The sequence below is a fragment of the Schistocerca americana genome, chromosome 5 (genome assembly GCF_021461395.2).
Source record: "Schistocerca americana isolate TAMUIC-IGC-003095 chromosome 5, iqSchAmer2.1, whole genome shotgun sequence".
NCBI classification, from domain to species: Eukaryota; Metazoa; Arthropoda; class Insecta; order Orthoptera; family Acrididae; genus Schistocerca; species Schistocerca americana.
Window position 1 is genome coordinate 459,392,765 of NC_060123.1, and position 24,297 is coordinate 459,417,061.

At 38.6% G+C, this 24,297-nt stretch overlaps 1 protein-coding gene across 1 annotated transcript in view; it reads left to right on the forward strand.

The window, feature by feature from the left end:
• LOC124615277 (transmembrane 9 superfamily member 2) overlaps positions 1-24,297 on the forward strand; it is a 141,519-nt gene that overhangs the window by 8,673 nt on the left and 108,549 nt on the right. Inside the window, exon 3 of the mRNA XM_047143032.1 lies at positions 7,171-7,264. Coding sequence (XP_046998988.1) covers positions 7,171-7,264 — 94 coding nt within the window. The remainder of the gene's footprint in view (positions 1-7,170; positions 7,265-24,297) is intronic.

The following is a 24,297-nucleotide window of genomic DNA, read 5'->3' on the forward strand; positions in this document are numbered from 1 at the left end:
CAGACGATCAAGTAGGTAAAAAGACAAGGGCTAATAGAAAACCTTGGGTAGCAGAAGAAATATTGAATTTAATTGATGAAAGGAGAAAATATAAAAATGCAGTAAATGAAGTAGGCAAAAAGGAATACAAACGTATCAAAAATGATATCGACAGGAAGTGCAAAATGGCTAAGCAGGGATGGCTAGAGGACAAATGTAAGGATGTAGAGGCTTGTCTCACTAGGGGTAAGATAGATATTGCCTACAGGAAAATTAAAGAGACCTTTGGAGAGAAGAGAACCACTTGTATGAATATCAAGAGCTCAGATGGCAACCCAGTTCTAAGCAAAGAAGGGAAGGCAGAAAGGTGGAAGGAGTATATAGAGGGTTTATACAAGGGCGATGTACTTGAGGACAATATTATGGAAATGGAAGAGGATGTAGATGAAGACGAAATGGGAGATAAGATACTGCGTGAAGAGTTTGACAGAGCACTGATAGACCTGAGTCGAAACAAGGCCCCAGGAGTAGACAACATTCCATTAGAACTACTGATGGCCTTGGGAGAGCCAGTCCTGACAAAACTCTACCATCTGGTGAGCACGATGTATGAGACAGGCGAAGTACCCTTAGACTTCAAGAAGAATATAATAATTCCAATCCCAAAGAAATCAGGTGTTGACAGATGTGAAAATTATCGAACTATCAGTTTAATAAGTCACAGCTAACGCGAATTCTTTACAGACGAATGGAAAAACTGGTAGAAGCGGACCTCGGGGAAGATCAGTTTGGATTCCGTAGAAATGTTGGAACACGTGAGGCAATACTAACCTTACGACTTATCTTAGAAGAAAGATTAAGAAAAGGCAAACCTACGTTTCTAGCATTTGTAGACTTAGAGAAAGCATTCGACAATGTTAACTGCGATACTCTCTTTCAAATTCTGTAGGTGGCAGGAGTAAAATACAGGGAGCGAAAGGCTATTTACAATTTGTACAGAAACCCGATGGCAGTTGTAAGAGTTGAGGGGCACGAAAGGGAAGCAGTGGTTGGGAAGGGAGTGAGGCAGGGTTGTAGCCTCTCCCCGATGTTATTCAATCTGTATATTGAGCAAGCAGTAAAGGAAACAAAAGAAAAATTCGGAGTAGGTATTAAAATTCATGGAGAAGAAGTAAAAACTTTGAGGTTCGCCGATGACATTGTAATTCTGTCAGATACAGCAAAGGACTTGGAAGAGCAGTTGAACGGAATGGACAGTGTCTTGAAAGGAGGATATAAGATGAACATCAACAAAAGCAAAACGAGGATAGTGGAATGTAGTCACATTAAGTCGGGTGATGCTGAGGGAATTAGATTAGGAAATGAGCCACTTAAAGTAGTAAAGGAGTTTTGCTATTTAGAGAGTAAAATAACTGATGATGGTCGAAGTAGAGAGGATATAAAATGTAGACTGGCAATGGCAAGGAAAGCGTTTCTCACGAAGAGAAATTTGTTAACATCGAGTATAGATTTAAGTGTCAGGAAGTCATTTCTGAAAGTATTTGTATGGAGTGTAGCCATGTATGGAAGTGAAACATGGACGATAACTAGTTTGGACAAGAAGAGAATAGAAGCTTTCGAAATGTGGTGCTACAGAAGAATGCTGAAGATAAGGTGGGTAGATCACGTAACTAATGAGGAGGCATTGAATAGGATTGAAGAGGAGAGAAGTTTGTGGCACAACTTTACTAGAAGAAGGGATCGGTTGGTAGGACATGTTTTGAGGCATCAAGGGATCACAAATTTAGCATTGGAGGGCACCGTGGAGAGTAAAAATCGTAGAGGGAGACCAAGAGATGAATACACTAAGCAGATTCAGAAGGATGTAGGTTGCAGTAGGTACTGGGAGATGAAGCAGCTTGCACAGGATAGAGTAGCATGGAGAGCTGCATCAAACCAGTCTCAGGACTGAAGACCACCACAACAACAACAGCATTACTTTCTCCCATGAATATTGTGAAACAACTATGATGATGGGAAAATAGTAGAAATTTGAGCTTATATAGAGATTCAACAGCAGTCAGTAGCTGATTCAAGAGTTCAAACAGTGGCATTGTGATATTTATGAACAATTTCTGCATTTACTAGTGGCTCACCACTGGCATTAAAAAAACATGAAGTCTCCTAAGTAAAATATATACATAATTAAAAAGTGTTTATGTATTTAAAATCCCCACAACAAAGAGGAAATGCTGCTCTCAGATGAAAAAGCTGTAAAACTTGTTGACATCTTATTTGGTGATAAATTAAAAACTTTACATCGCTTCTGAGAGGTATTAAATCAGTATCTCCAAAGACTCTGAATGCTGTAAAGTGCTAGAATAGTACAGTTTTATAAAGCTTCTACTTCACCCTGACTTGACTACAGCTGTACAAGCAGTGCATCAGCATGACTTTTATATTTGAGTGTATTTAACAGCATTGCCGATTTTCTCATAAGATTAGGAACACACGTCTGTAGAAAATGCCCTATACACAGCACAAGAAACCTGATGAACCATCACTTTCTGCTTATCAAGAATCTCTTGCGATTTCATTAAGGGGTCAGTCAGGTAAAGTGGGTACTGTAACACGGACCCCCCCCCCCCCCCCCCCCCCTCTTTCCATCCAGCATTGAATCTTGTTGTTTTGCCTTTCAAAAAAATGTCATTTTATCATTTTATGCTATGGAACAGCATTGGGACACGTTGGGATCCAAACTAAAGAGCTTCTTGCACATGTGTCACAGACCAGTGTGTTTTAATCTACAGGTGAAATACGTATATTTCTTGGCCTTTAATAAGGACAGCATTGTTTTAAAATTTGAAAACAATAACTCTTGTGATCTTGGTTGTATTTTCAGATGAGTACTTTTTTGTGCTTGTTAACAGACAGTACATTTTAAAGGCATTTAAATTTATTGGTCTGACTAAGCACATGCTCTCAGCTGTTTGATTATTTTCTTCTGACTGTGTCTTTGTGATTTGCTTACCACTGAAAATTATGGTAAAAGAGCTCTTCTTACAGGGTAGCCGCAACTGTACAAGTCCATTTTGTGAGATGAAGAAATAGCACATCAGTTGCTTAATCCAAAAAACTCTTATTGTGTACACAACTGATTTCAGAACACTTAAACAAGTTCCATCATCTGGTGTAAACTGTAATAATGAAAATATTGCCGTGGATACAATGTTTTCATTATTGCGGTTTGCACTAGATGCTGAAACTTGAAGTGTTCCGAGAAGTGTTCCGAAACGAGTCGTGTACACAATAAAAAAATTGTGGATTAAGCGTCTGTTGCGTGTTTTCTTCATTTTACAAAATGAAAATAATGGTGTTCCATGCGCAGTTAGTTTTGTGTGGCTCTAAAACCTAGTGTGGGCAATGTGTGAAAGAAAAGTGAGCAGATGAGAAAGTTCTTGTCTGTAAATACCCTTCAGCTTATTGAACAACTATACTCAGCAGACTGAATATCCTGTCTAAGTTTACCATCATACAGCTGTAAGAGGAAACAGCATATTTCTGCTGTAATTAGGACACACAAGATTTTATTAAAATGAGTTGCCTGCCAAGGCTAAGATTAGGCCTTGCTACTTTACACATTACTAACTCCTGGGGCAGAGTACCAGTCAATTTGAGGTGCTTGTTGAATACCAGTTTTGGTACATTGCATTTTAACTGATCACTTTTTATATTTGGAAATGGCATCAGTTTGCGTAGATAATAATCTGCTCTTTAATTTTGGTAACTCTTGATACGAATGTTGAAATGATTTTTAATATTTGTGTGTTGTCCACCCTCATGGCCATGTTATTAGAAAGGACATTTTAATGTCTGCCTTAGTGGCCAGATCATTTCTTTTTGTCAAACATCATAAAGATACACTCACTTGACTTTGTTTTTCAGCATTTTGACTGTGTGTCTTTGATATGAAATGTTTTGTTTGAAGTTTGAAATTTTAAGCATTTGTAAAAAGCTCCTTGGGTGTATGTGTTGTTAGCCAATTTATTGTGGGTATTTCTGTCAGTGAACGTTTGTGGTAGCTTAAAACTGTGGCAGGCTGGATGTTTAACCTGGACCTGAGTCAAAACTCTCTCCTGTAGTTGTTTCTAGCAAATTTGGTCTCACATGTAAGATAATGTACATATTGCCAAGGACAAATTGAACCACAACAATTGTCTTGTGAGTAAAATTATCACTGTACCCATTCTAAGATCCCGGGTAATAAGTCTCTTGGGTGCATTTGAATAAAGGCTTAAATGTCTATAACCAGCTACTAAAGAAGATTAAATATTCTAATCTTTGCATAATATTTCAAAGAATTACTTTTATGTAGAAAATATACCTGTATCAGAGAAAATATTGGTGGTAACTGAGAGGCAAATGTCCAGAGTTAATCTTGATCTGGCACACAGTTTTAATCTGACAGGAAGTTTCATTGGTAGTTTTGAGTCAGTGTATGGGTAAATTGATTAAGGTTTCTGATTTTTTTACAACATGTAACATATGAATACTCTGTGTGTAAGAGTACTCAACTTGAGGATCCAATACCAATTCTCGGCTGTGAGCTGTGATGTCATATGTGAAGACGTTTCGTTATGATATGAAACTTGGGAGTGTCTGTAGAGTAAATATTATTTATTGTCCTCTTAGTAACTGGAGAAAACTGTGATTGCAGTTTACATGAAGTTTCTATGTATGTGCAGTATATGTTTATTTTTAATTGTAGGTGAACAGATCTTATTTTTGGTAATGAAATTTTTACTCGTGATCAAATGTTATGTTTTGTCTTATAATTGTGTATATTTTATTTTATTCCTCTGTGTATTCCCTTGTTTGTTATATCATTTATAATCTGTGGTATAAGGCTTGTTTGATTAGTTGACTATTTTAGATGTGATGATGCCGTGTTAGTTTTTGCAACTTGGATTTGGAATTAGTCTTCAATATTTGAATGTTGCGAAGTGAGGTGGGTGATGTTGAATTAGTTAGTAAATTTTTGCAAATGTTGGGTGTCATTAGGGAATGCTTAAATGTCACATATATGGCAATAAAATGAAAGAAAGGAAAAACCCAGGATGGAATATGACAATATTATGAAAAGGACAGTTGCTACTTGCCATACAGTGGAAATGCTGAGCCACAGATAGGCACAACAAAAAGACTGTCAGAAAGTAAGCTTTTGGCCAACAAAGCCATTCTCTCTCTCTCTCTCTCTCTCTCTCTCTCTTCCTCTCCCCCCCCCCCCCCCCCCCCCACACACACACAGTCTTTGGTAGAGCCTTTAGTTGTACATGTGTGTGTGGGTGGGTGTGTATTGTCTATTTCCGCTGAAGGCCTTGCTGACCAAAAGTGTATTTTCTGCGTTCTTTTTGTTGTGCCTATCTGCGACTCAACCTCTCTGCTATATGGTGAGTAGCAACTGTTCTTTTCATAATATTGGCAATATTATGTGATTGATGAAGGTGTCCTGTCAACAATCTTCTGATGGCTGCATATGGAGATGTAATTTATGGTGATCCATCATGCACAGAGCATGGTTGGAGAGGTCAAGAGTAAGTCTGTATGTTATTGTTATCTTACTATTTTTGTTATCAGTTGTCATTTAAATATGCCGTGCATGAAATGGGGGTTTCAGAAAGCACAGTAATCAACTGAGTTTCATTCTGTAGAGCATTGTGTGTGTTACTCATTATGTATTGGGAATCAATGGTGGGGTTGGGGTTGATAGTGGAAGTAGATGAGTCAAGCTATGATAGGAGGAAGAGTGGTAGGGGGCATAAAGTTGTTGGTCTTTGAGTTTTGGGGACAATTGTTTCTGGTGGGGACGGTGATGGTGATGTTTGTAGGTTGTTTCAAATTGTAGTAAGTGGTGGTTGTCTTCATTAACAAAGGAATATGTAGCAGAGGGGTATAGTATAATGTCAGATTGGTTTGCTTCATATAAGGAATTGTGCAGTTGGTGTACGATCTTCTTACTGTAAATTGTAATATTGAATTTAAAGACTAAGAGACTGGGGCCTGTGCTAATACTATTGAGGGATATTGGGGGACGTCAGATCTGTTGTAGGAAATGGCAAAAGGTGTTTCCATTTTATAGGCTCATCTTGATCAGTACTTTTGACGAAAAGTATTTTGCAGCGGTGCCATATTTTTCAGGTTTTTATGAATTTAATAGGGAAATTTACAGCCCTCTGCTTCTAAGTTAAATGGGACTGGGTGGCAGGTTTTTTTTTTAATTTAATTATTTATTTATTTTTTTTTGTTTATTTTTAGTGGGTAGAGGTTTTGGGTTGGAATATCGTTTTTTTTTGTGGTGGGGTGGAGAGGGTGAAGTTCGGGATGGGGTTGTTTCATATAAGGTACTATTTTCTGTTAATTGATGGCAGCAAAAGATGGCTCAAGAATAAGTAGCATGTATAAACTGAATGAAATACTTGGAACACAAATGTGCAACTATTTTGCAATTAGACAGAATATCATCAATACCTAATGAGAAATGTTGGGTCATTTGTGTAGGATTGCGAGGCTTCCATTCAAACATTATGATAAGACTCCACATAGATCATCTATTACAGTGTTATCTGTCTTCCCAATAGTTGATGGCTTCCCCATCCGTGGCGTGGTCAGAGCTTGTGCATAGTCTGTAATGACCTCAATGTCAGTGGGACTTTAAACACCAATCTTCCTACCTTTCTCCTTTCTTCTTTTTCTTGTCACTGAGGCTGACCATGAGATTGATTTTAGATCATTGAATCTCATTGTTACTGCTGTTTGAGAGATGAAAAACTTGAAGTAAGTTGAAAGTTTCACACCAGCAGAGAATAGGAGAGTTCAGAGTAGAGTATAGTATAGGAAATAGTGCAGAATCTGGACTATAGCAGAATCTAAAATTTGAAGGCTAATATTTCCATCGAGGATGCTACTTTACCTGCAAGATTCAGTTCATTGCGTCGACAGGTCTCGTCAGTATAGACAATTGTCAAGTGCTAAGAAGTGATAGCTCTACCTTAAAAAAATGCGTGTCTATTCTTCTTCTCCACATCTAAGCAAATGTTGATAGTACACATTCATATACATTGTTGTTTATCAGAATGTGTGGCAGTAATGATTTCACATTATTATTATTTGCTGGGTACATACTGTAATTTGTTTTTGCATTCTCATTTACAGTTTTGACTTTTGTGAAATTGATGAATCAAAATCACCTGTTGAAAACCTTGGACAAGTGGTTTTTGGTGAAAGGATACGTCCATCAGCATATCAGGTAAATGCACTTTATTGCAATATTATTTTTTGTGAATGGTTTGTCTTTTAACAGTTTGCTTTAATTCAAAGTCACTTACTTTAGGTGTAGAATTTGAGAGTAGTATTAGAATTACCCAAAAATTAATTGCTGCTTGTACAACCAGCATAGATTTTTGTGGCACCAACTCATTAGTCATGTGACCGCATATGACAGATTGATACTAACAAAGCTGACATTGAACATGGTGGTTGCAATTCCAGTTGGATGTGAAGTGTGGCATAAAACTTGGTTCCTGCAGGTATAACATGTTAGATCCTTTCATGTCCATTGTATACTTGTAGCAGCATTGGAAAACTGTTATGGGCATAACCAGTGTTCGGATTGTGTGCGCTTGATGCCTGAGAATGAAAATTGAGAAACTGGGGGGTGACAATCTTCTTACAACTGATGCTTGGCATCTACAAAATTTAACTTTTTTCCAATGGTGAACTTCTTGATAGTAAATAGGTAGGTACTTCAGAAAATAAGTTACGTAGGTCATCCCATGATAAGACCAATGCCCAACAAGAGTGGTGGATTGTCCAGAAGAGAGTACATATCCTGCAGGCATGGTTCTGCTGTGGTACGGATAATAGGGGCATAACTGCGTGTGAGTGAAATAGTGCACCATCTGGAAACATACTCCAAAATTGAAGTATGTGAGACAGTATGATTCTTGTTGGCAAAACATCTAAATTGCACAGTGATTCACCGTGCTCAAATCTGCATTATGTAAACCAAATGCAATGTCGTGGCCAGCCATAGTGAAATGATGCCAACAATTTGACCAAGGTTGGACAGACATGGGTAATGCTGGTTGTGAATGAAGGACAGACTTCGACTTCGACCACATGCGACAGTGTCAAGGCAGTCTGAAAGAACATCTGGGGTAATGGGGGGGGGGGGGGGGGGGGGGAGATCTCACGAAAACAAGGAGCAGATTTGCGCCATCGCGGAATTGAATAATTGGTAGAATGTTCTGACTGTTTACAGACAGTTGGTATGTATGTTGAAAGATAGTGTCATGTATCTGTGCCACTTTGAAGTGTAGGACTGCATTCAGTAACAATTACTTCAATTCCTTGGCCAGCCAAAATAATGTGTAACTTACTTTTTGAAGTTCATATTTACTTCATGAATAATGTCTCTCATGAAGGTGTCATAAACTGATAGAATCACATGGAGGTATCTGAATATAAGAAGGGATTATGGGTGTTGTAGTATGACAGGGGCTTCAGTGAGTAAAGACAACTTTGTGAAGAAGGAGATGAAAATATGTGGCAGCTTGTGTGCTTTCTATTTTTATATAGGCTAGTTTTTTTTAGCTATCTGCTTTTCATGGCATTACAACACTGTGTGGTTCTTATATTCTTCAACCAAGTTTCCTCCAGTTTTGCCCTCTCTAGTGCGATTCACTACCATCCTGTGACTGTGAGACTGGTATTCCCAATCTTGCACTCTGACAGAACTCTTTCAGAATCCTGATACATGAAACACTTGTTTATTTTGAAGATTAATAAAATTTTAAGAAATGAGAAAACTGTTTTATTCAGTGATTACTTCAGTTTTAAATCATAACTAATAACACAAATATCACAACAAATTTAAAAAGGCTTAGCACCATCTAAATGTAAAAAAAAGGGTCCTGATATTAATAGTTTCTTATGGGGCAATTATTCACGTCATGCAGAACACCAGTATTCCATGGAGCACAATTTGGGAAACCGTGATCTAAGAGATTTTATGTCTTCTTCCACATTGTCTACCCACTGCTTTCATAGCCTCCCTCTTTGCCTTTTTGCAGTTGGCCTCCATTCAAAAACAATTTTAGTCATTCTCAAACTGTACATCCTAAGGACGTATCCAAGCCAGGCTATTTTCCTATTTTTTATTAATCTTACAGTCAGCTCCGTGTTGGAGACGGCCCATCTCAGCTTCATTCTAAATCTCTGTAAACCACTGTTATCCTGAATTGCTGTGGAAATCTTGCACATAACCATGTGTTCAAATGTCCTCAGATGTTCATCAGTACTCTTGAATGTCCCTGTTTTCAAATCCATAAGTTACAACTGACCTGATCACAATTCTATGTATTGGCAATTTTGGCTATATATTCAGTGACATGGAGGACAATAATTTCTTAAAAGTGTGTTAGCATCTGTTGCTGCTTAGGATCCACAGATTTATTTCAGTTAACATGGAATTTGTCCTGTTAATATTAGATCCTAGACAGCCAGAATTCTGCACATGTTCAAGATTGAGGCCAGTTTTTGATAAATTATCTGAGTTATTTTCTTTCTTGAAGATATTCACATACTTGGTCTTCATTTCATTGATAGCAAGAGCTTTAGGTTGTGTGAATTTTTTCAGCTCAGATGTTGTTCTCTCTAATGAAACTCTTCTTCCACTAATAATTGCTCCACCATCAACACATCTGAGTGGACTTTATTCTTATGTGACCAGATATTTGAAGCTTGCAAATGTCTGCTTCAAGAGAAAGATTGCCTTGGTTGACTCCTTTAACAGTGCTAAACTACATCTACATAGGTACTCCGCAAGCTACTGTACGGTGTATGGCCAAGGGTACCCTGTACCATTACTTGTCATTTTCTCTCCTGTTCCACTCGGAGATAGTGAGGGAAAAACAACTGCCCATATGCCTCCACATGACCCCTAATTTCTCCTATCTTATCTTTACAGTCCTTATGCGCAATGTATGTTGGCACCTGTAGAATTGTTTGGCAGTTGGTTTCAAATGAAGGTTCTATAAATTTTCTGAAGAGTGTTTCTCGAAAAGAACATCACCTTCCTTCCATAGATTCCCATTTGAGATCCCGAAGCATCTCTGTAACACTTATGTGTTTTTCGAACCTACTGGTAAAAATCTAGCTGCCCGCCTTTAAATTGCTTTGATGTCTTCCTTCAATTCAAACTGGTACAGATCCAAAATACTCAAGCAGTACGCAAAAAAGGTTGCTCTACTGTCCTATATGTGGTCTCCTTTACAAGTGAACCACTCTTTCTTAAAATTCTGCCAATTAACTAAATTGACCATTTGGCTCCGTACTACAGTTTTCACATGCTCGTTCCACCTCATATTGTTTTGCAACTTTACCCTCAGATATTTAAACAACTTGAATGTGTCAAGCAGGACATTAGTAATATTGTATCCAAACATTACAGGTTTATTTTTCCTACTCATCCACGGTAACTTACATTTTTCCACATTTGGGACTACCTGCCATTCATCACACCAACAGGAAATTTTGTCTAAGTCATCATGTATCTTTCTGCAGTCACTTGACTTGTTGAGACCTTACCGTACATCGAGGCATCATCAGCAAACAATGGTAGATTGGTGCCCACCCTGTCTGCCAAATCATTTATGTATATAGAGACCAACAGCAGTCCTATCATACTTCCCTGGGGCACTCCTGACAATACCCTTGTCTCTGATGAACACTCGCCTTCGAGGACAACATACTGTGTTCTATTATTTAAGAAGTCTTTGAGCCACTCACATATCTGTGCACTTATTCCATATGCTCATACTTTTGTTAACAGACTGCAATGGGGCACCATGTCAGATGCTTTCTGGAAATCTTGAAATACGGAATCTGCCTGTTGCCCTTCATCCATAGTTCTCAGTATATCATGTGCAAAAAGGGGCAAGCTGAGTTTTGCACAACTGATTCTTTCTTAAACCATGCTAATTCCTGGACATAAGCTTCTCAGTCTGAAGAAAGTTAATTATATTCAAACTGAGAATATATTGGGGGATTCTGCCGCAAACACAAGTTAGGGAAATTGATCTGTAATTTTGCTGGTCTGTCCTTTTACCTTTTTTACACACTGGAGTCACCTGCACTTTTTTCCAGTTGTTTGGTCAAATGATTGTATGTTTGTACAGTTCTCTTGTGTGAATGATTTATTGAACATAAAATTTAAAACTTTGTCTTTCGTTTTACTGTCTTGAGCTGCCACACCAGACTGGTTAACAAGGGACTGAATGGAAACCTTAGACCCCCTTAATGATATTACATATGACAAGAATTTTCTTGGGTTCTCAGCCAGACCTTTTGCAAAGTGTGACGGTGGTAGTCGTCGTATGCTTCACTAATTACATAGTTCTCCATCTACTCACACTGCAGCCTTCGAGGCATGCACTTTTGCTTGAATGAGTAAAACATACTTAGATGATATACCAAGCAGCAACAAATCATTTAGTATTTCTGTCCTTAATATGTTTGTGGATTCACTTATGGAGACAAATTTCCGCCCCCCCCCCCCTCCAACTTTTCAACAGTTCTGCAGTTATTGTATTATTTCATTGTGCTTTGTAATTCTTTAGACAGTGCTCTACCTTCTGTACTACTTCTGATGTGGGCTCTTCTACCTTTGGGTGTGCAGTGTAACAGAGTAGCTGCCCACTGCTGATAGTACTACCCAAACAAAATTCCCTTGAAGTACTCTCTCCATCTATGCAGGACATCTTGTTCGTCTGTCAGTAAATTTCCCTTTTTGTTCTTACGTGCTGTTATTTTGGTTTATATTTGTTGGTTTTCTCTTTTAATTTTGTTATAAAATTTTCTGCTTTCATTCCTGTGCTCTTCTATCTCTATATTAATTAGACAGAAAGTGAAAAGGGACCTCTTGTCAAAAAATTTGGGTCTTGAGCTATTGTAATTTTTATGTCCAGCATTAAATTCTGAATAATTTGTTAAAAAAGAAATATTTTTGTCCCTAAATTTGAGTAGTTGAATTTTGATAATGGGAAATAGGGTTTGAGGCAATGCATTTGAAAGTTTCATTTTATTGCCAATGTTTAATTTGACATACGTAAGAAACAAATTTTGCATTTATATTACTCTTAAAATGTCCTTTGTCACGTGGTACAGACTTCTTTGAATTGAACATTAAGTGGTTAAACTCTTCAGATCTATATCACATTACAGTGTACAAACATTTAAAACCAAGTAAACTGACTCCAAATTGAGAAATTTGGTGTACCCTGCACAACTTCTTTTTAGGAAGATATTGGTATTTTTACTCAGTGTAACAGCATCTTTTAGACAAAATTTTGATTTTGAAGCCATTAATGAGTCCAAAACCACCTAAAATTTTGAATTCACAAAACCTCCCAAAATAGATTACTGTGATCCCATATTTTATAGTGACCAAAGGATTTGATTTTTACTTCTAAAATACTTGTGTCTGAAGGGTTTCAAGATTGTTCACAAACAGTATTCTTGCCTCCTCATCTTTGGTTTTGGTACCTCTAGCTGTTAAGGTTCTTCCTTGGGATCCTCACTGTCACTCACTTGAAGTTCTGTTGTGGGTCCTTGTTCTACTTCAGGTCACAGAATGTTTTTTGGACCTCTTTGCTTTAGGTCCTGATGTTTTTAAAAAGAAAATCATTTTGTTGATTTGTCACCCCTGTTGAAATTACTGTATTAGGAAACCCAGCAGTTCCATGTCCTTCAGGAAAGATGCAGTGTTCAAATTCGGTTTTCATTGTGCGATGTTCACTCCCTTTGTAGTTAATGGTGAGCTTTAAGTCGATATATTTAATTACATGAGGTACATTGTTAGTGTTGTTATTCTTCAAGACATTTTTCAATCAACACTCATGCCAAGACATTTAGCCAGCCAACACCAACTTCACATTTTTCATTTCTATCGGTAACAGCAGAGTTAATGTGTGTTGTACGTGTAGGTTTTTGTTGCTACAGTAACGTCAGCTGTCAGTTGACATTTTAAGGCTACCAACTGCAAATTGGTAACATTGCTAGGCATTTATAACTCTCATATAAATAGGAACGACTTGTCGTGATTGCCATTATTGTATTCATAAAATGTCCGTTTATACAAAGCTGCTCTGAACTCCTTAAAATCCCCTTAAATTATTAGGAGACACTGTTTCGTGAAGCATTGCATATGCATCTATGGGGTTTACAAAAAGGGCATCTTGTTAGGCCATTGTTATTTCCCCATAATGACGAGAGATCCTTTTTCAAAAGACTGACATCAGTTGCTTTTAATGACGTTATTGTCTCCTGTTGGATTTGGATATCTTTCCATCTTTCAAATCGATAGGAGCATTCGCAGAATGAAGTGTATTATCACAACAAAAAAAAATATGATGATGATTCAGCTCGTACTGAATATGTTGCTTCTCTGGTAAGAGGTCCCTTTTTCCTTTCTGTCTCTCATTTCTGCTCATTGCTTAACTTTTTTTCTTCCTACAAACCCTTGCTGCTTCTATTCTCCTTTTCACCATGTAATGCTGACTTGATCTCATTTCATTGTAAGCATTTCAGTCTTGCTTCCTTTTTCCTGTCCACTGCAGGTCTACATTTATCTTCATACAGTCTTCATTTATAGGTATCCTTGTTGCCTCCAGTTTTTTGTGTGCTGTTGTCGGGAGAAGCATTTTTAATAACAGTTCCAGTTCTTGTCTATATGGTTTCCATCATTTGTTTGTAACTCCTATCACAATCTGTTCTGGTACTCTTGTGCAACAGATGCGTCTCTCAGTTGCTTTATACTTCATTCCTTTACTCTTTTAATATTTCCCTTGCCAGCCATAGCAAGTTTCTGTCTCACTTTTGTACCTTCGAGGCTATGACCAGAATCAAAATTAGCTCCTTGGAAGGTATGCACATTTTCCATATCAGACGCCCACCTCTTTGCTACCAATACATGGTATATTGAATTTGCTCCTGATATTTTCCATGGACCTTTGTACATATTTTTTCTTGGGAATTAGTTGTAGCCTTTAATTTGGTCGTGACAGTAGACTGGACAGTCATCATAGCATTATTACTAATTTCTTCATGCAAATTTTCATTACCAAACACACTATTGAAAGCCTCTTCCTTGCCCAGTTTGGCATTATAGTCCCCAAGAACTATTTTGGAGTCATATCTTGCATGCCTCAGCGATACAGATAGCCGTACCGTAGGTGCAACCACAATGGAGGGGTATCTGTTGAGAGGCCAGACAAACATGTGGTTCCTGAAGAGAGGCAGCAGCCTTTTCAGTAGTTGCAAGGGCAACAGTCTGGATGATTGACTGATCTGGCCTTGTAACACAAACCAAAACAGCCTTGCTGTGCTGGTACTGCGAAAGGCTGAAAGCAAGGGGAAACTACAGCCGTAATTTTTCCCGAGGGCATGCAGCTTTTCTCTATGGTTAAGTGATGATGGCGTCCTCTTGGGTAAAATATTCCGGAGGTAAAATAGTCCCCCATTCGGATCTCCGGGCGGGGACTACTCAAGAGGACATCGTTATCAGGAGAAAGAAAACTGGCGTTCTACGGATCGGAGCGTGGAATGTCAGAGCCCTTAATCGGGCAGGTAGGTTAGAAAATTAAAAAAGGGAAATGGATAGGTTAAAGTTAGATATAGTGGGAATTAGTGAAGTTCGGTGGAAGGAGGAACAAGACTTCTGGTCAGGTGACTACAGGGTTATAAACACAAAATCAAATAGGGGTAATGCAGGAGTAGGTTTAATAATGAATAGGAAAATAGGAATGCGGGTAAGCTACTACAAACAGCGTAGTGAAAGCATTATTGTGGCCAAGATAGATACGAAGCCCATGCCTACTATAGTAGTACAAGTTTATATGCCAACTAGCGCTGCAGATGACGAAGAAATTGAAGAAATGTATGATGAAATAAAAGAAATTATTCAGGTATTGAAGGGAGACGAAAATTTAATAGTCAGGGGTGACTGGAATTCGGCAGTAGGAAAAGGGAGAGAAGGAAACGTAGTAGGTGAATATGGATTGGGGCTAAGAAACGAAAGAGGAAGCTGCCTGGTAGAATTTTGCACAGAGCACAACTTAATCATAGCTAACACTTGGTTCAAGAATCATGAAAGAAGGTTGTATACATGGAAGAACCCTGGAGATACTAAAAGGTATCAGATAGATTATATAATGGTAAGACAGAGCTTTAGGAACCAGGTTTTAAATTGTCAGACATTTCCAGGGGCAGATGTGGACTCTGACCACAATCTATTGGTTATGACCTGTAGATTAAAACTGAAGAAACTGCAAAAAGGTGGGAATTTAAGGAGATGGGACCTGGATAAACGGAAAGAACCAGAGGTTGTACAGAGTTTCAGGTACAGCATAAGGGAACAATTGACAGGATTGGGGGAAAGAAATACAGTAGAAGAAGAATGGGGAGCTTTGAGGGATGAAGTAGTGAAGGCAGCCGAGGATCAAGTAGGTAAAAAGACGAGGGCTAGTAGAAATCCTTGGGTGACAGAAGAAATACTGAATTTAATTGATGAAAGGAGAAAATATAAAAATGCAGTAAATGAAGCAGGCAAAAAAGAATACAAACATCTGAAAAATGAGATCGACGGGAAGTGTAAAATGGCTAAGCAGGGATAGGTAGAGGACAAATGTAAGGATGTAGAGGTTTATCTCACTAGGGGTAAGATAGATACTGCCTACAGGAAAATTAAAGAGACATTTGGAGAGAAGAGAACCACTTGTATGAATATCAAGAGCTCAGATGGAAACCCAGTTCTAAGCAAAGAAGGGAAAGCAGAAAGGTGGAAGGAGTATATAGAGGGTCTATACAAGGGCGATGTACTTGAGGACAATATTATGGAAATGGAAAAGGATGTAGATGAAGAAGAAATGGGAGATAAGGTACTCCGTGAAGAGTTTGACATAGCACTGATAGACCTGAGTCGAAACAAGGCCCCGTGAGTAGACAACATTCCATTAGAACTACTGACGGCCTTGGGAGAGCCAGTCCTGACGAAACTCTACCATCTGGTGAGGAAGATGTATGAAACAGGCGAAATACCCTCAGACTTCAAGAAGAATATAATAATTCCAATCCCAAAGAAAGCAGGTGTTGACAAATGTGAAAATTATCGAACTATCAGTTTAAAAAGTCACGGATGCAAAATACTAACGCGGATTCTTTACAGACGAATGGAAAAACTAGTAGAAGCCGACCTCGGGGAAGATCAGTTTGGATTCCGTAGAAATGTTGGGACACGTGTGGCAGTACTGACCCTACGACTTATCTTAAAAGCTAGATTAAGGAAAGGCAAACCTACGTTTCTAGCATTTGTAGACTTAGAGAAAGCTTTTGACAATGTTGATTGGAATACGCTCTTTCAAATTCTGAAGGTGGCAGGGGTAAAATACAGGGAGCAAAAGGCTATTCACAATTTGTACAGAAACCATATGGCAGTTATAAGAGTCGAGGGGCCTGAAAGGGAAGCAGTGGTTGGGAAGGGAGTGAGACAGGGTTGTAGTCTCTCCCCGATGTTATTCAATCTGTATATTGAGCAAGCAGTGAAGGAAATAAAAGAAAAATTCGGAGTAGGTATTAAAATCCATGGAGAAGAAATAAAAACTTTGAGGTTCGCCGATGACATTGTAATTCTGTCAGAGACAGCAAAGGACTTGGAAGAGCAGTTGAATGGAATGGATAGTGCCTTGAAAGGAGGCTATAAGATGAACATCAACAAAAGCAAAATGACGATAATGGAATGTAGTCGAATTAAATCGGGTGATGCTGAGGGAATTAGATTAGGAAATGAGACACTTAAAGTAGTAAAGGAATTTTACTATTTGGGGAGCAAAATAACTGATGATGGTCGAAGTCGAGAGGATATAAAATGTAGACTGGCAATGGCAAGGAAAGCGTTTCTGAAGAAGAGAAATTTGTTAACATCAAGTATAGATTTTAAGTGTCAGGAAGTCATTTCTGAAAGTATTTGTATGGAGGGTAGCCATGTATGGAAGTGGAACATGGACGATAACTAGTTTGGACAAGAATAGAATAGAAGCTTTTGAAATGTGGTGCTACAGAAGAATGCTGAAGATTAGATGGGTAGATCACATAACTGAGGAGGAAGTATTGAATAGGATTGGGGAGAAGAGAAGTTTGTGGCACAACTTGACTAGAAGAAGGGATCGGTTGGTAGGACATGTGTTGAGGCATCAAGGGATCACCAATTTAGTATTGGAGGGCAGCGTGGAGGGTAAAAATCGTAGAGGGAGACCAAGAGTTGAATACACTAAGCAGATTCAGAAGGATGTACGTTGCAGTAGGTACTGGGAGATGAAGAAGCTTGCACAGGATAGAGTAGCATGGAGAGCTGCATCAAACCGGTCTCAGGACTGAAGACCACAACAACAACATCTAGTTATTTTATCACAGGCTTCCTGTGGCTGCTCATAGAAACCATCTACCATATCTCCGTGTGATTCTTCTGTTAACACATACATTCATGAAGGGCACAATGTGAAATTTTGCTTTGACATTCAGAGGGCGTACTCTTTCATTGTGTGGGGTGAAAGCAATAACAGATTTATTCATATCTGTGTAGACTATAAACCCAATTCCGTATTCGTCTTGTCTTTCATCTTTTCTTGAGTAACACAGGGAGAAGTTTTGCTTATAGATCTCACCACTACTGTTCCACCTTATTTCTTGGAGCCTGTAGAGCCCTCGCCCTTTGGTGTGGGACACAGTTCATCTGGCTCCTCTGCCGTGGCCAGTTAGGGTTGGGTGCCCCTTCCAGTAGCTGTGCTACTGTGGCATAGCCTCCAGCTTCCTCAGATCATACATACCTCCCTGCCCAACCAGAAGGTGCCTTCGACAAGATGGTGTCCCATGAAGTCATAATCCTATGATATATTCTTTGCTTCCCAGTTATTCTAATGTGTCTGTACTTCACAAAATACTGATAAAATATGTTTTGCATCCAGCACATATCTTACAGTTTTGTTTACCTTGTAAATGGAATACACTGCCTGGTTGGTGATACTGTCTTTAGTGTTTGGTTACAAGAAGTATTATCTTCTTGTATTGTTTCATTTGATTGACATTTATTTCTATATTAGTGTTGAAATTTGCCAGAGTTTGATATTATTTGAATTTCCTTATTTTAATGCATAAAAATTTCACGGGTCATTTTTCACATCAAATTTGGATAAATTTCCAGTCTTTTTGATGGTATCCCCCATCATTTTCATCAGAGACTAAAACTGACTGTTGTGAGCTGACAAGGTTTCCTCTTTTATACCCCTAGAATGGCATCCAATTGGCTGGATTAAGTCATGACAGCGTGTACGGAGGTGGCGCACTCTACGCCCACAGGTTTTGCCTTATCTATACATCTAGTGTTGCTTGTAGTGCCATCCATTGCCTCAGGCGGTGAACTGAGAAGTATTCCTCTGTGATTTTTCCTTGACAAGTGCACTCTTCCATGCATTGCTAAGGGCATAGCCAGTGTCTCTATTGTAGTCGCTTTCACAAAGTCTGATTTAACAGCTACTGTAATTACAGAGTTCCGGTCTCGGAAACTGACAAAAGGCCGGGAGAGCGGTGTGCTGGCCACATGACCTTCCGTATCCACATCCAGTGAAGCGTATGAGCTCAGGATGACACGGTGGTCGGTTGGTACCATTGGGCATTCATAGCCTGTTGTGGATGAGTTTAGTTTAGTAATCACAGAGTCCCAGTAGTTCGAAGTGTAAACCAATATTCTCTTTTGTTCAAACAAGATCTTGTGCTTATTTAACAGTCAGTGTTCTGCCACCACTGATATATCCAAATTCCTGTATTTAAGGTGACACTGATGCTCGATGCAACAGTCAACAACAGTCTGTATAGAATGGCCCACGTAACTCGTGCCACACTCCACACCCAAAAAACTTCATAGCCGTATCATTATTTTTATATTTGTACTGATTAAACTCCTTGATGGGTTAAAACATCTTATCATGCCAGGAATCACTGGCATTGTCCTCACTGACTGGTGTATCCAGGGATTACTCATCTTTTCCCTATACAGTGTTGATTGTAAAGTACGTCTCTCCTATGTTTGAGACTTCTTCGTAATGGTAGAGAATGTTTTAAGCCATGCAAAATCCCTAGTCGATGTACTCATGTTGCAGAAACTAAGTTGGTGTGACTGATGGACTTAAAGCTGTGCTTCATAATCCTGGAAATAGTTAATGAGCCGTCAGTAATCAATTGATTTAAGATGAGAAATAGTGTACCATAGAAACCACAGGAGCGGAACTGAATCAAAAGAAGAAGAAATAAATTTAATGTGATGAAATGATGAGCAGAGGGAGAAGATGTGGGAAAAAAAAAGAAATAAAAAGAGAAAATAGTTTTCAGGTGGTGCAGACCGATGAATAGTGTACTCTCCTTCCTGCTTTTCTGTTATGTAGTATACTCTGAAACACAGTATACTGTATTGCTGGTAAAGACAATGTGTCAGTAATTAGTATTGCTGTCTTAGAAGTTTGTAAGGCTCTTGTCAGTGTAAAAGTTGGAGAACACTACAGGTGTATAGTCCATATGGGTGTCCTCACAGCTTACCCTTCTTCGATTGAAGAAAGAGGTTGATGATAGGTGACTAGCAGTTGGCAAAAATACTATTGAAAAGAGAGCACTGTGTGACAATTTTATTTTAACCATAAATAATGGAAGGTTACAGCTCAACACATAGTTACGGCATTGAGTGGATGATAGACACATTTTTTTAGTATGAGATTGGTTACAAATATCTTTTCTTCAGGAAGATTCTCCTATTGCGGGAATTTTCAGAAAATGCAAATTCCAGAAAAAGTGATCAGTGAGCCTGTCTCATTGAAATGCGGTGAAATTAGATGTGAAGTGTTTGATAAATTGATAGGAGAGTCATTTATGCCAAATGTAATGTTCCAGTCAAGAATATTTATACACAAAAATGCTTTAACAAACAGTTGTCTGAGGATTGTCTAGGAGTCAGTGTTTCCATATTTAGGCATTTCACCTTCTTTAGGACGAAACATATTGTGTGTGGTTTTGGGCTATTGTATTTTGACAGGGTTTTAGGGAAATTTGAGGTAGAATCGAACTTAGAGTAGTGACCCTATTATTTACAGTAGGCACCATAACATGTACTACTTTATGGCCCTTATATGAAAGTGGATTCCCTCAAACCTTTATTGAATGCAATCCATGTTATTTTAGCCAACTACATTAACTGTGTTATTATTATTGTTCAGGGCAACATCAAAACTTATTTCATTCTGTATTATACTAAATAAAAGTAATCACAAATAGCACGAAATCCAGAGAAGTAGCCTGTGAAAGGCGTATTTAGCCGCTTCAGTTTTTTGGTGACATACAGAAACATGCAAAAAGTAGACATGGAGCTCTCCTCAAAGCCAAGTGTTTTGGGATTGAAGGTGAGGAAGAAATTAAAACATTGGCAGCTGAAATTTATTGGAGTTACACTATGTGATCAAAAGTATATGGACACCCAGCTGAAAAATACTTAAAAGTTCGTGGCACCCTCCATCAGTAACGCTGAAATTCAATATGTTGTTGGCCCAACTTTAGCCTTGATGACAACTTCCACTCTCTCAGGCATACATTCAGTTAGGTGCTGGAACGTTCCTCGGGAAACGACAGCCCATTCTTTACAGAATGCTGCACTGAGGAGAGGTATCGATGTCGGTCGGTGAGACCTGGCATGAAGTCAGCGTTCCAAAACATCCCAAAGGTGTTCTTTATGATTCAGGTCAGGACTCTGTGCAGGCCAGTCCATTACAGGGATGTTATAGTTATGTAACCACTCCGCCAGAGGCTGCGCATTATGAACAGGTGCTCGATTGTGTTGAAGGATGCAATTGCCATCCCCGAATTACTCTTCAACAGTGGGAAGCAAGAAGGTGCTTAAAACATCAATGTAGGCCTGTGCTGTCGTAGTGCCATGCAAAACAACAAGGGGTGCAAGCCCCCGCCATGAAAAACACAACCACACCATAACACGATCGCCTCCGAATTTTGCTGTTGGCGCAACACATGTTGGCATATGAAGTGCACCGAGCATTCGCCATACCCACACTCTGTCATTGGATCGCCACATTGAGTACCATGATCCGTCACTCCACATAACATTTTTCCACTGTTCACTCGTCCAATGTCTACGTTCCTTACGCCAAGCTAGGCATAGTTTGGCATTTACTGGGGTGATGTGCGTTGCTTATGAGCAGCTGCTTGACCATGAAATCCAAGTTTTCTCACCTCCCGCCTACATGTCGTAGTACTTGCAATGGATCCTTATGCAGTTTGTAATTCCTGTGTGATGGTCTGGATAGATGTCTGCCTATTACACATTATGACCCTCTTCAATTGTTGGCAGTCTCTGTCAGTCAACAGACGAGGACGACCTGTACACTTTTGTGCTGTGTGTGTCTCTTCACATTTCCACTTCACTCTCACATCGGAAACGGTGGACCTAGGGATGTTTAGGAGTGTGGAAATCTCGCGTACAGACGTAGGACACAAGTGAGACCCAGTTACCTGACCATGTTTGAAGTCCGTGAGTTCCACAGAGTGCCCCATTCTGCTCTCACATGATGTCTAATGACTACTGAGGTTGCTGGTATAGAATATCTAGAAGTAGGTGGCAGCACAATTCACCTGGTATCCGGTTACTTTTGATCACATAGTGTATGTACTAAGCTTCAAAGAACTCTGTTGCAATTTTATTTATGAAAACCTTGAAGTGGTCATTTCATTTTTATTAACAGTTCCATCTTCAAATACTGGGGTACAAAGATTAGTCAATGTTCTCAAAAATGTAAAACAGACAAAATAAATAGGTGAAACAATGAAACCCCATAACAGGTATCTTCATACAAAAAAGACAATTCTGGAAAACAGTTGCTCAATTTAGAGTCTGGTAGTGCCACTCTAAGTGCGGCAGATAAATGTAAAAGTAATGCTTCAGCCTCTGATCCTATAAATCTATTAGTGTTTTGTATAGTGTGTTATAGGTGTTTTATGATATTAAAGACCTGAAGTAAGATGATGATTTTTATTATAATTATAATTGTACACCCTTAAATGTAGAGATTTTTAATATTTTTAGGGATAATCCCAAAATAATCTAGGGAAAACCAATAATTATAATTTGAAACTCTGCTGGAATGTTAGTAGTTTAGAGGAGAAAAACTTTTGATCGTGATCTACAGATTCCCCATTTGAAATTATAGGATTTTTCTTCTCTAATCTTGAGACAATATTGAAATCGAGATATAATTTTATGTGAGAACTTAAGTATTAACTTACTGACTGGTGTTCTGGGGAAAAGATCTAAAGTGGATCTACACTTCTGTGAAATAGAGGACAGCCAGTTTTGACAGTGGTGCTATCTGACAGCAGCAGTGGCCAGTCAGCGGTTTGTAACACTGACAAAGTCTTCACATTCCATCCACGGTGTGAGTAATCTCATCTTTTTACACGAAAAGGTGCATTCACAGAGTGTTTAGTGTATCATAAGACATTGAATACTTTCAGGAAATTCTATTTACAAACACAGTAAATGTCGTACCACATCAAAGAACACAGAAATGGAAAATGTGAAGAATCTGAATGTGCACAAAAGATTTTAAAACTTAAGAGGAAGCTTTCTGAAGAAGAAGAAGAAGAAGAAGAAGAAGAAGAAGAAGAGGAGGAGTAATCAATTGAATGCCGTTTGAATGAGCCACAAAATTGCTCTACTTTTAGCCAAGTCCATGTGCCCTTTCACAAATAATGTTTTCATAAAGGATTACACTGCAGTTGCAGCTGAAAATTTGTCCCCCCCCTTTCAGGTGGAAGAATTTCATGTGGTGTTGTTAGTAAACATGACAGTCATGCATGCCACACAATTTATGACACAAAACATTAAGAGTTGACTTTGTGCAAAATCTTCATAAACTGTTAGTTACGTATTCTTCACCATTCGATGTGTAGATCTCATTGGCACTCAGCTGGGTGTGACATTCATATCAGCATTTAAGAAATTGTAGGAACCGTAATTTTGTTATGGAAATTATTAGTTTGGTGACCGCAGACCCATTGGAAAATAAATCAGGATTCATAGAGCAACTGAATAGGAAAATGGAAATGCTTTCACTATAAAATTAATGCTGATCTGCAACTTGACGTAATGGATCTACAGTGTGAAAGGGAATATAAAGACATTCTAAATTTCTCCTAGCATTTCTCTTGTAATTGATTTCCTTATTTAAACAAGTCTCACATCATATTCTCTGTAACAGTGGACAGGGGTATGGTACTCACAGGCATGTGCTCACCATTTACTCGTGGGACACGTTTGCTTTGCAGCTCTGTTGTAAATGGCCTAGCACATTTTCTTTGCTCATGTGGTGTCCATTCATAGATTCTGTTCAGTTATTGGATACCGTCTATGGCATCGAGAATAGTATCTTTTTTCTCGTTTCTGATGTGTTTTGGTCTGGAGATAGGCAATATCCTCAACAAAAATCAGTCTCAAAGGGACATCTATGTATTTTTATCCGTTTTGATTAGCCCATATTCCAGCATTTTCTATGATTGACTTGTACAGCAAGAGCTTCAATCTCTCTATAATTTTGCACTCCATGGCAAGAAGTTAAGTGATTTTTTATGTTCATCATACCCTGTCTTTTATTTATTTGTTTGTTTGTTTCTTTTTGTGTTACGAAGAAAGCTATGACACACAATACAGAAAGCAACCAAGATTATATTTATTGTATGCTTCTGGGTCTTCAGCTGAGTTGTTGTTTCCATTTTGTGCACAGCATTTCAATAAATGTTCAGGTGCTGCAAGTTGTGCTGCTGTATGTACTTGCTGCCTGTGAATTAATATTGCTCTTGCTCAGGTATTTGTAACTGCATTTGACTCCCAGTACTCACTGTGCCCTTTGATGCTCTACTGCTTTTCAGAGTGCGCACGGATGTGAAATGTGTGTGTCTAAGTATTCCCCCAGTTCTGGAGTATGTGATGGCCAGCAAAATCTTATGACATTGCATGTCAGACCCCCAAGCATTGCTTAAGTTGAAACCCTCATCCCATTTTATTTGTGTTTTTTACATATTTATCTCGATAGACTCCTTAATTACACTATCTCACAAACTTGGCATTAGCATTACAATATTGATCTCATCGTATTTAATTTCATGATTTTTCGTGAATAT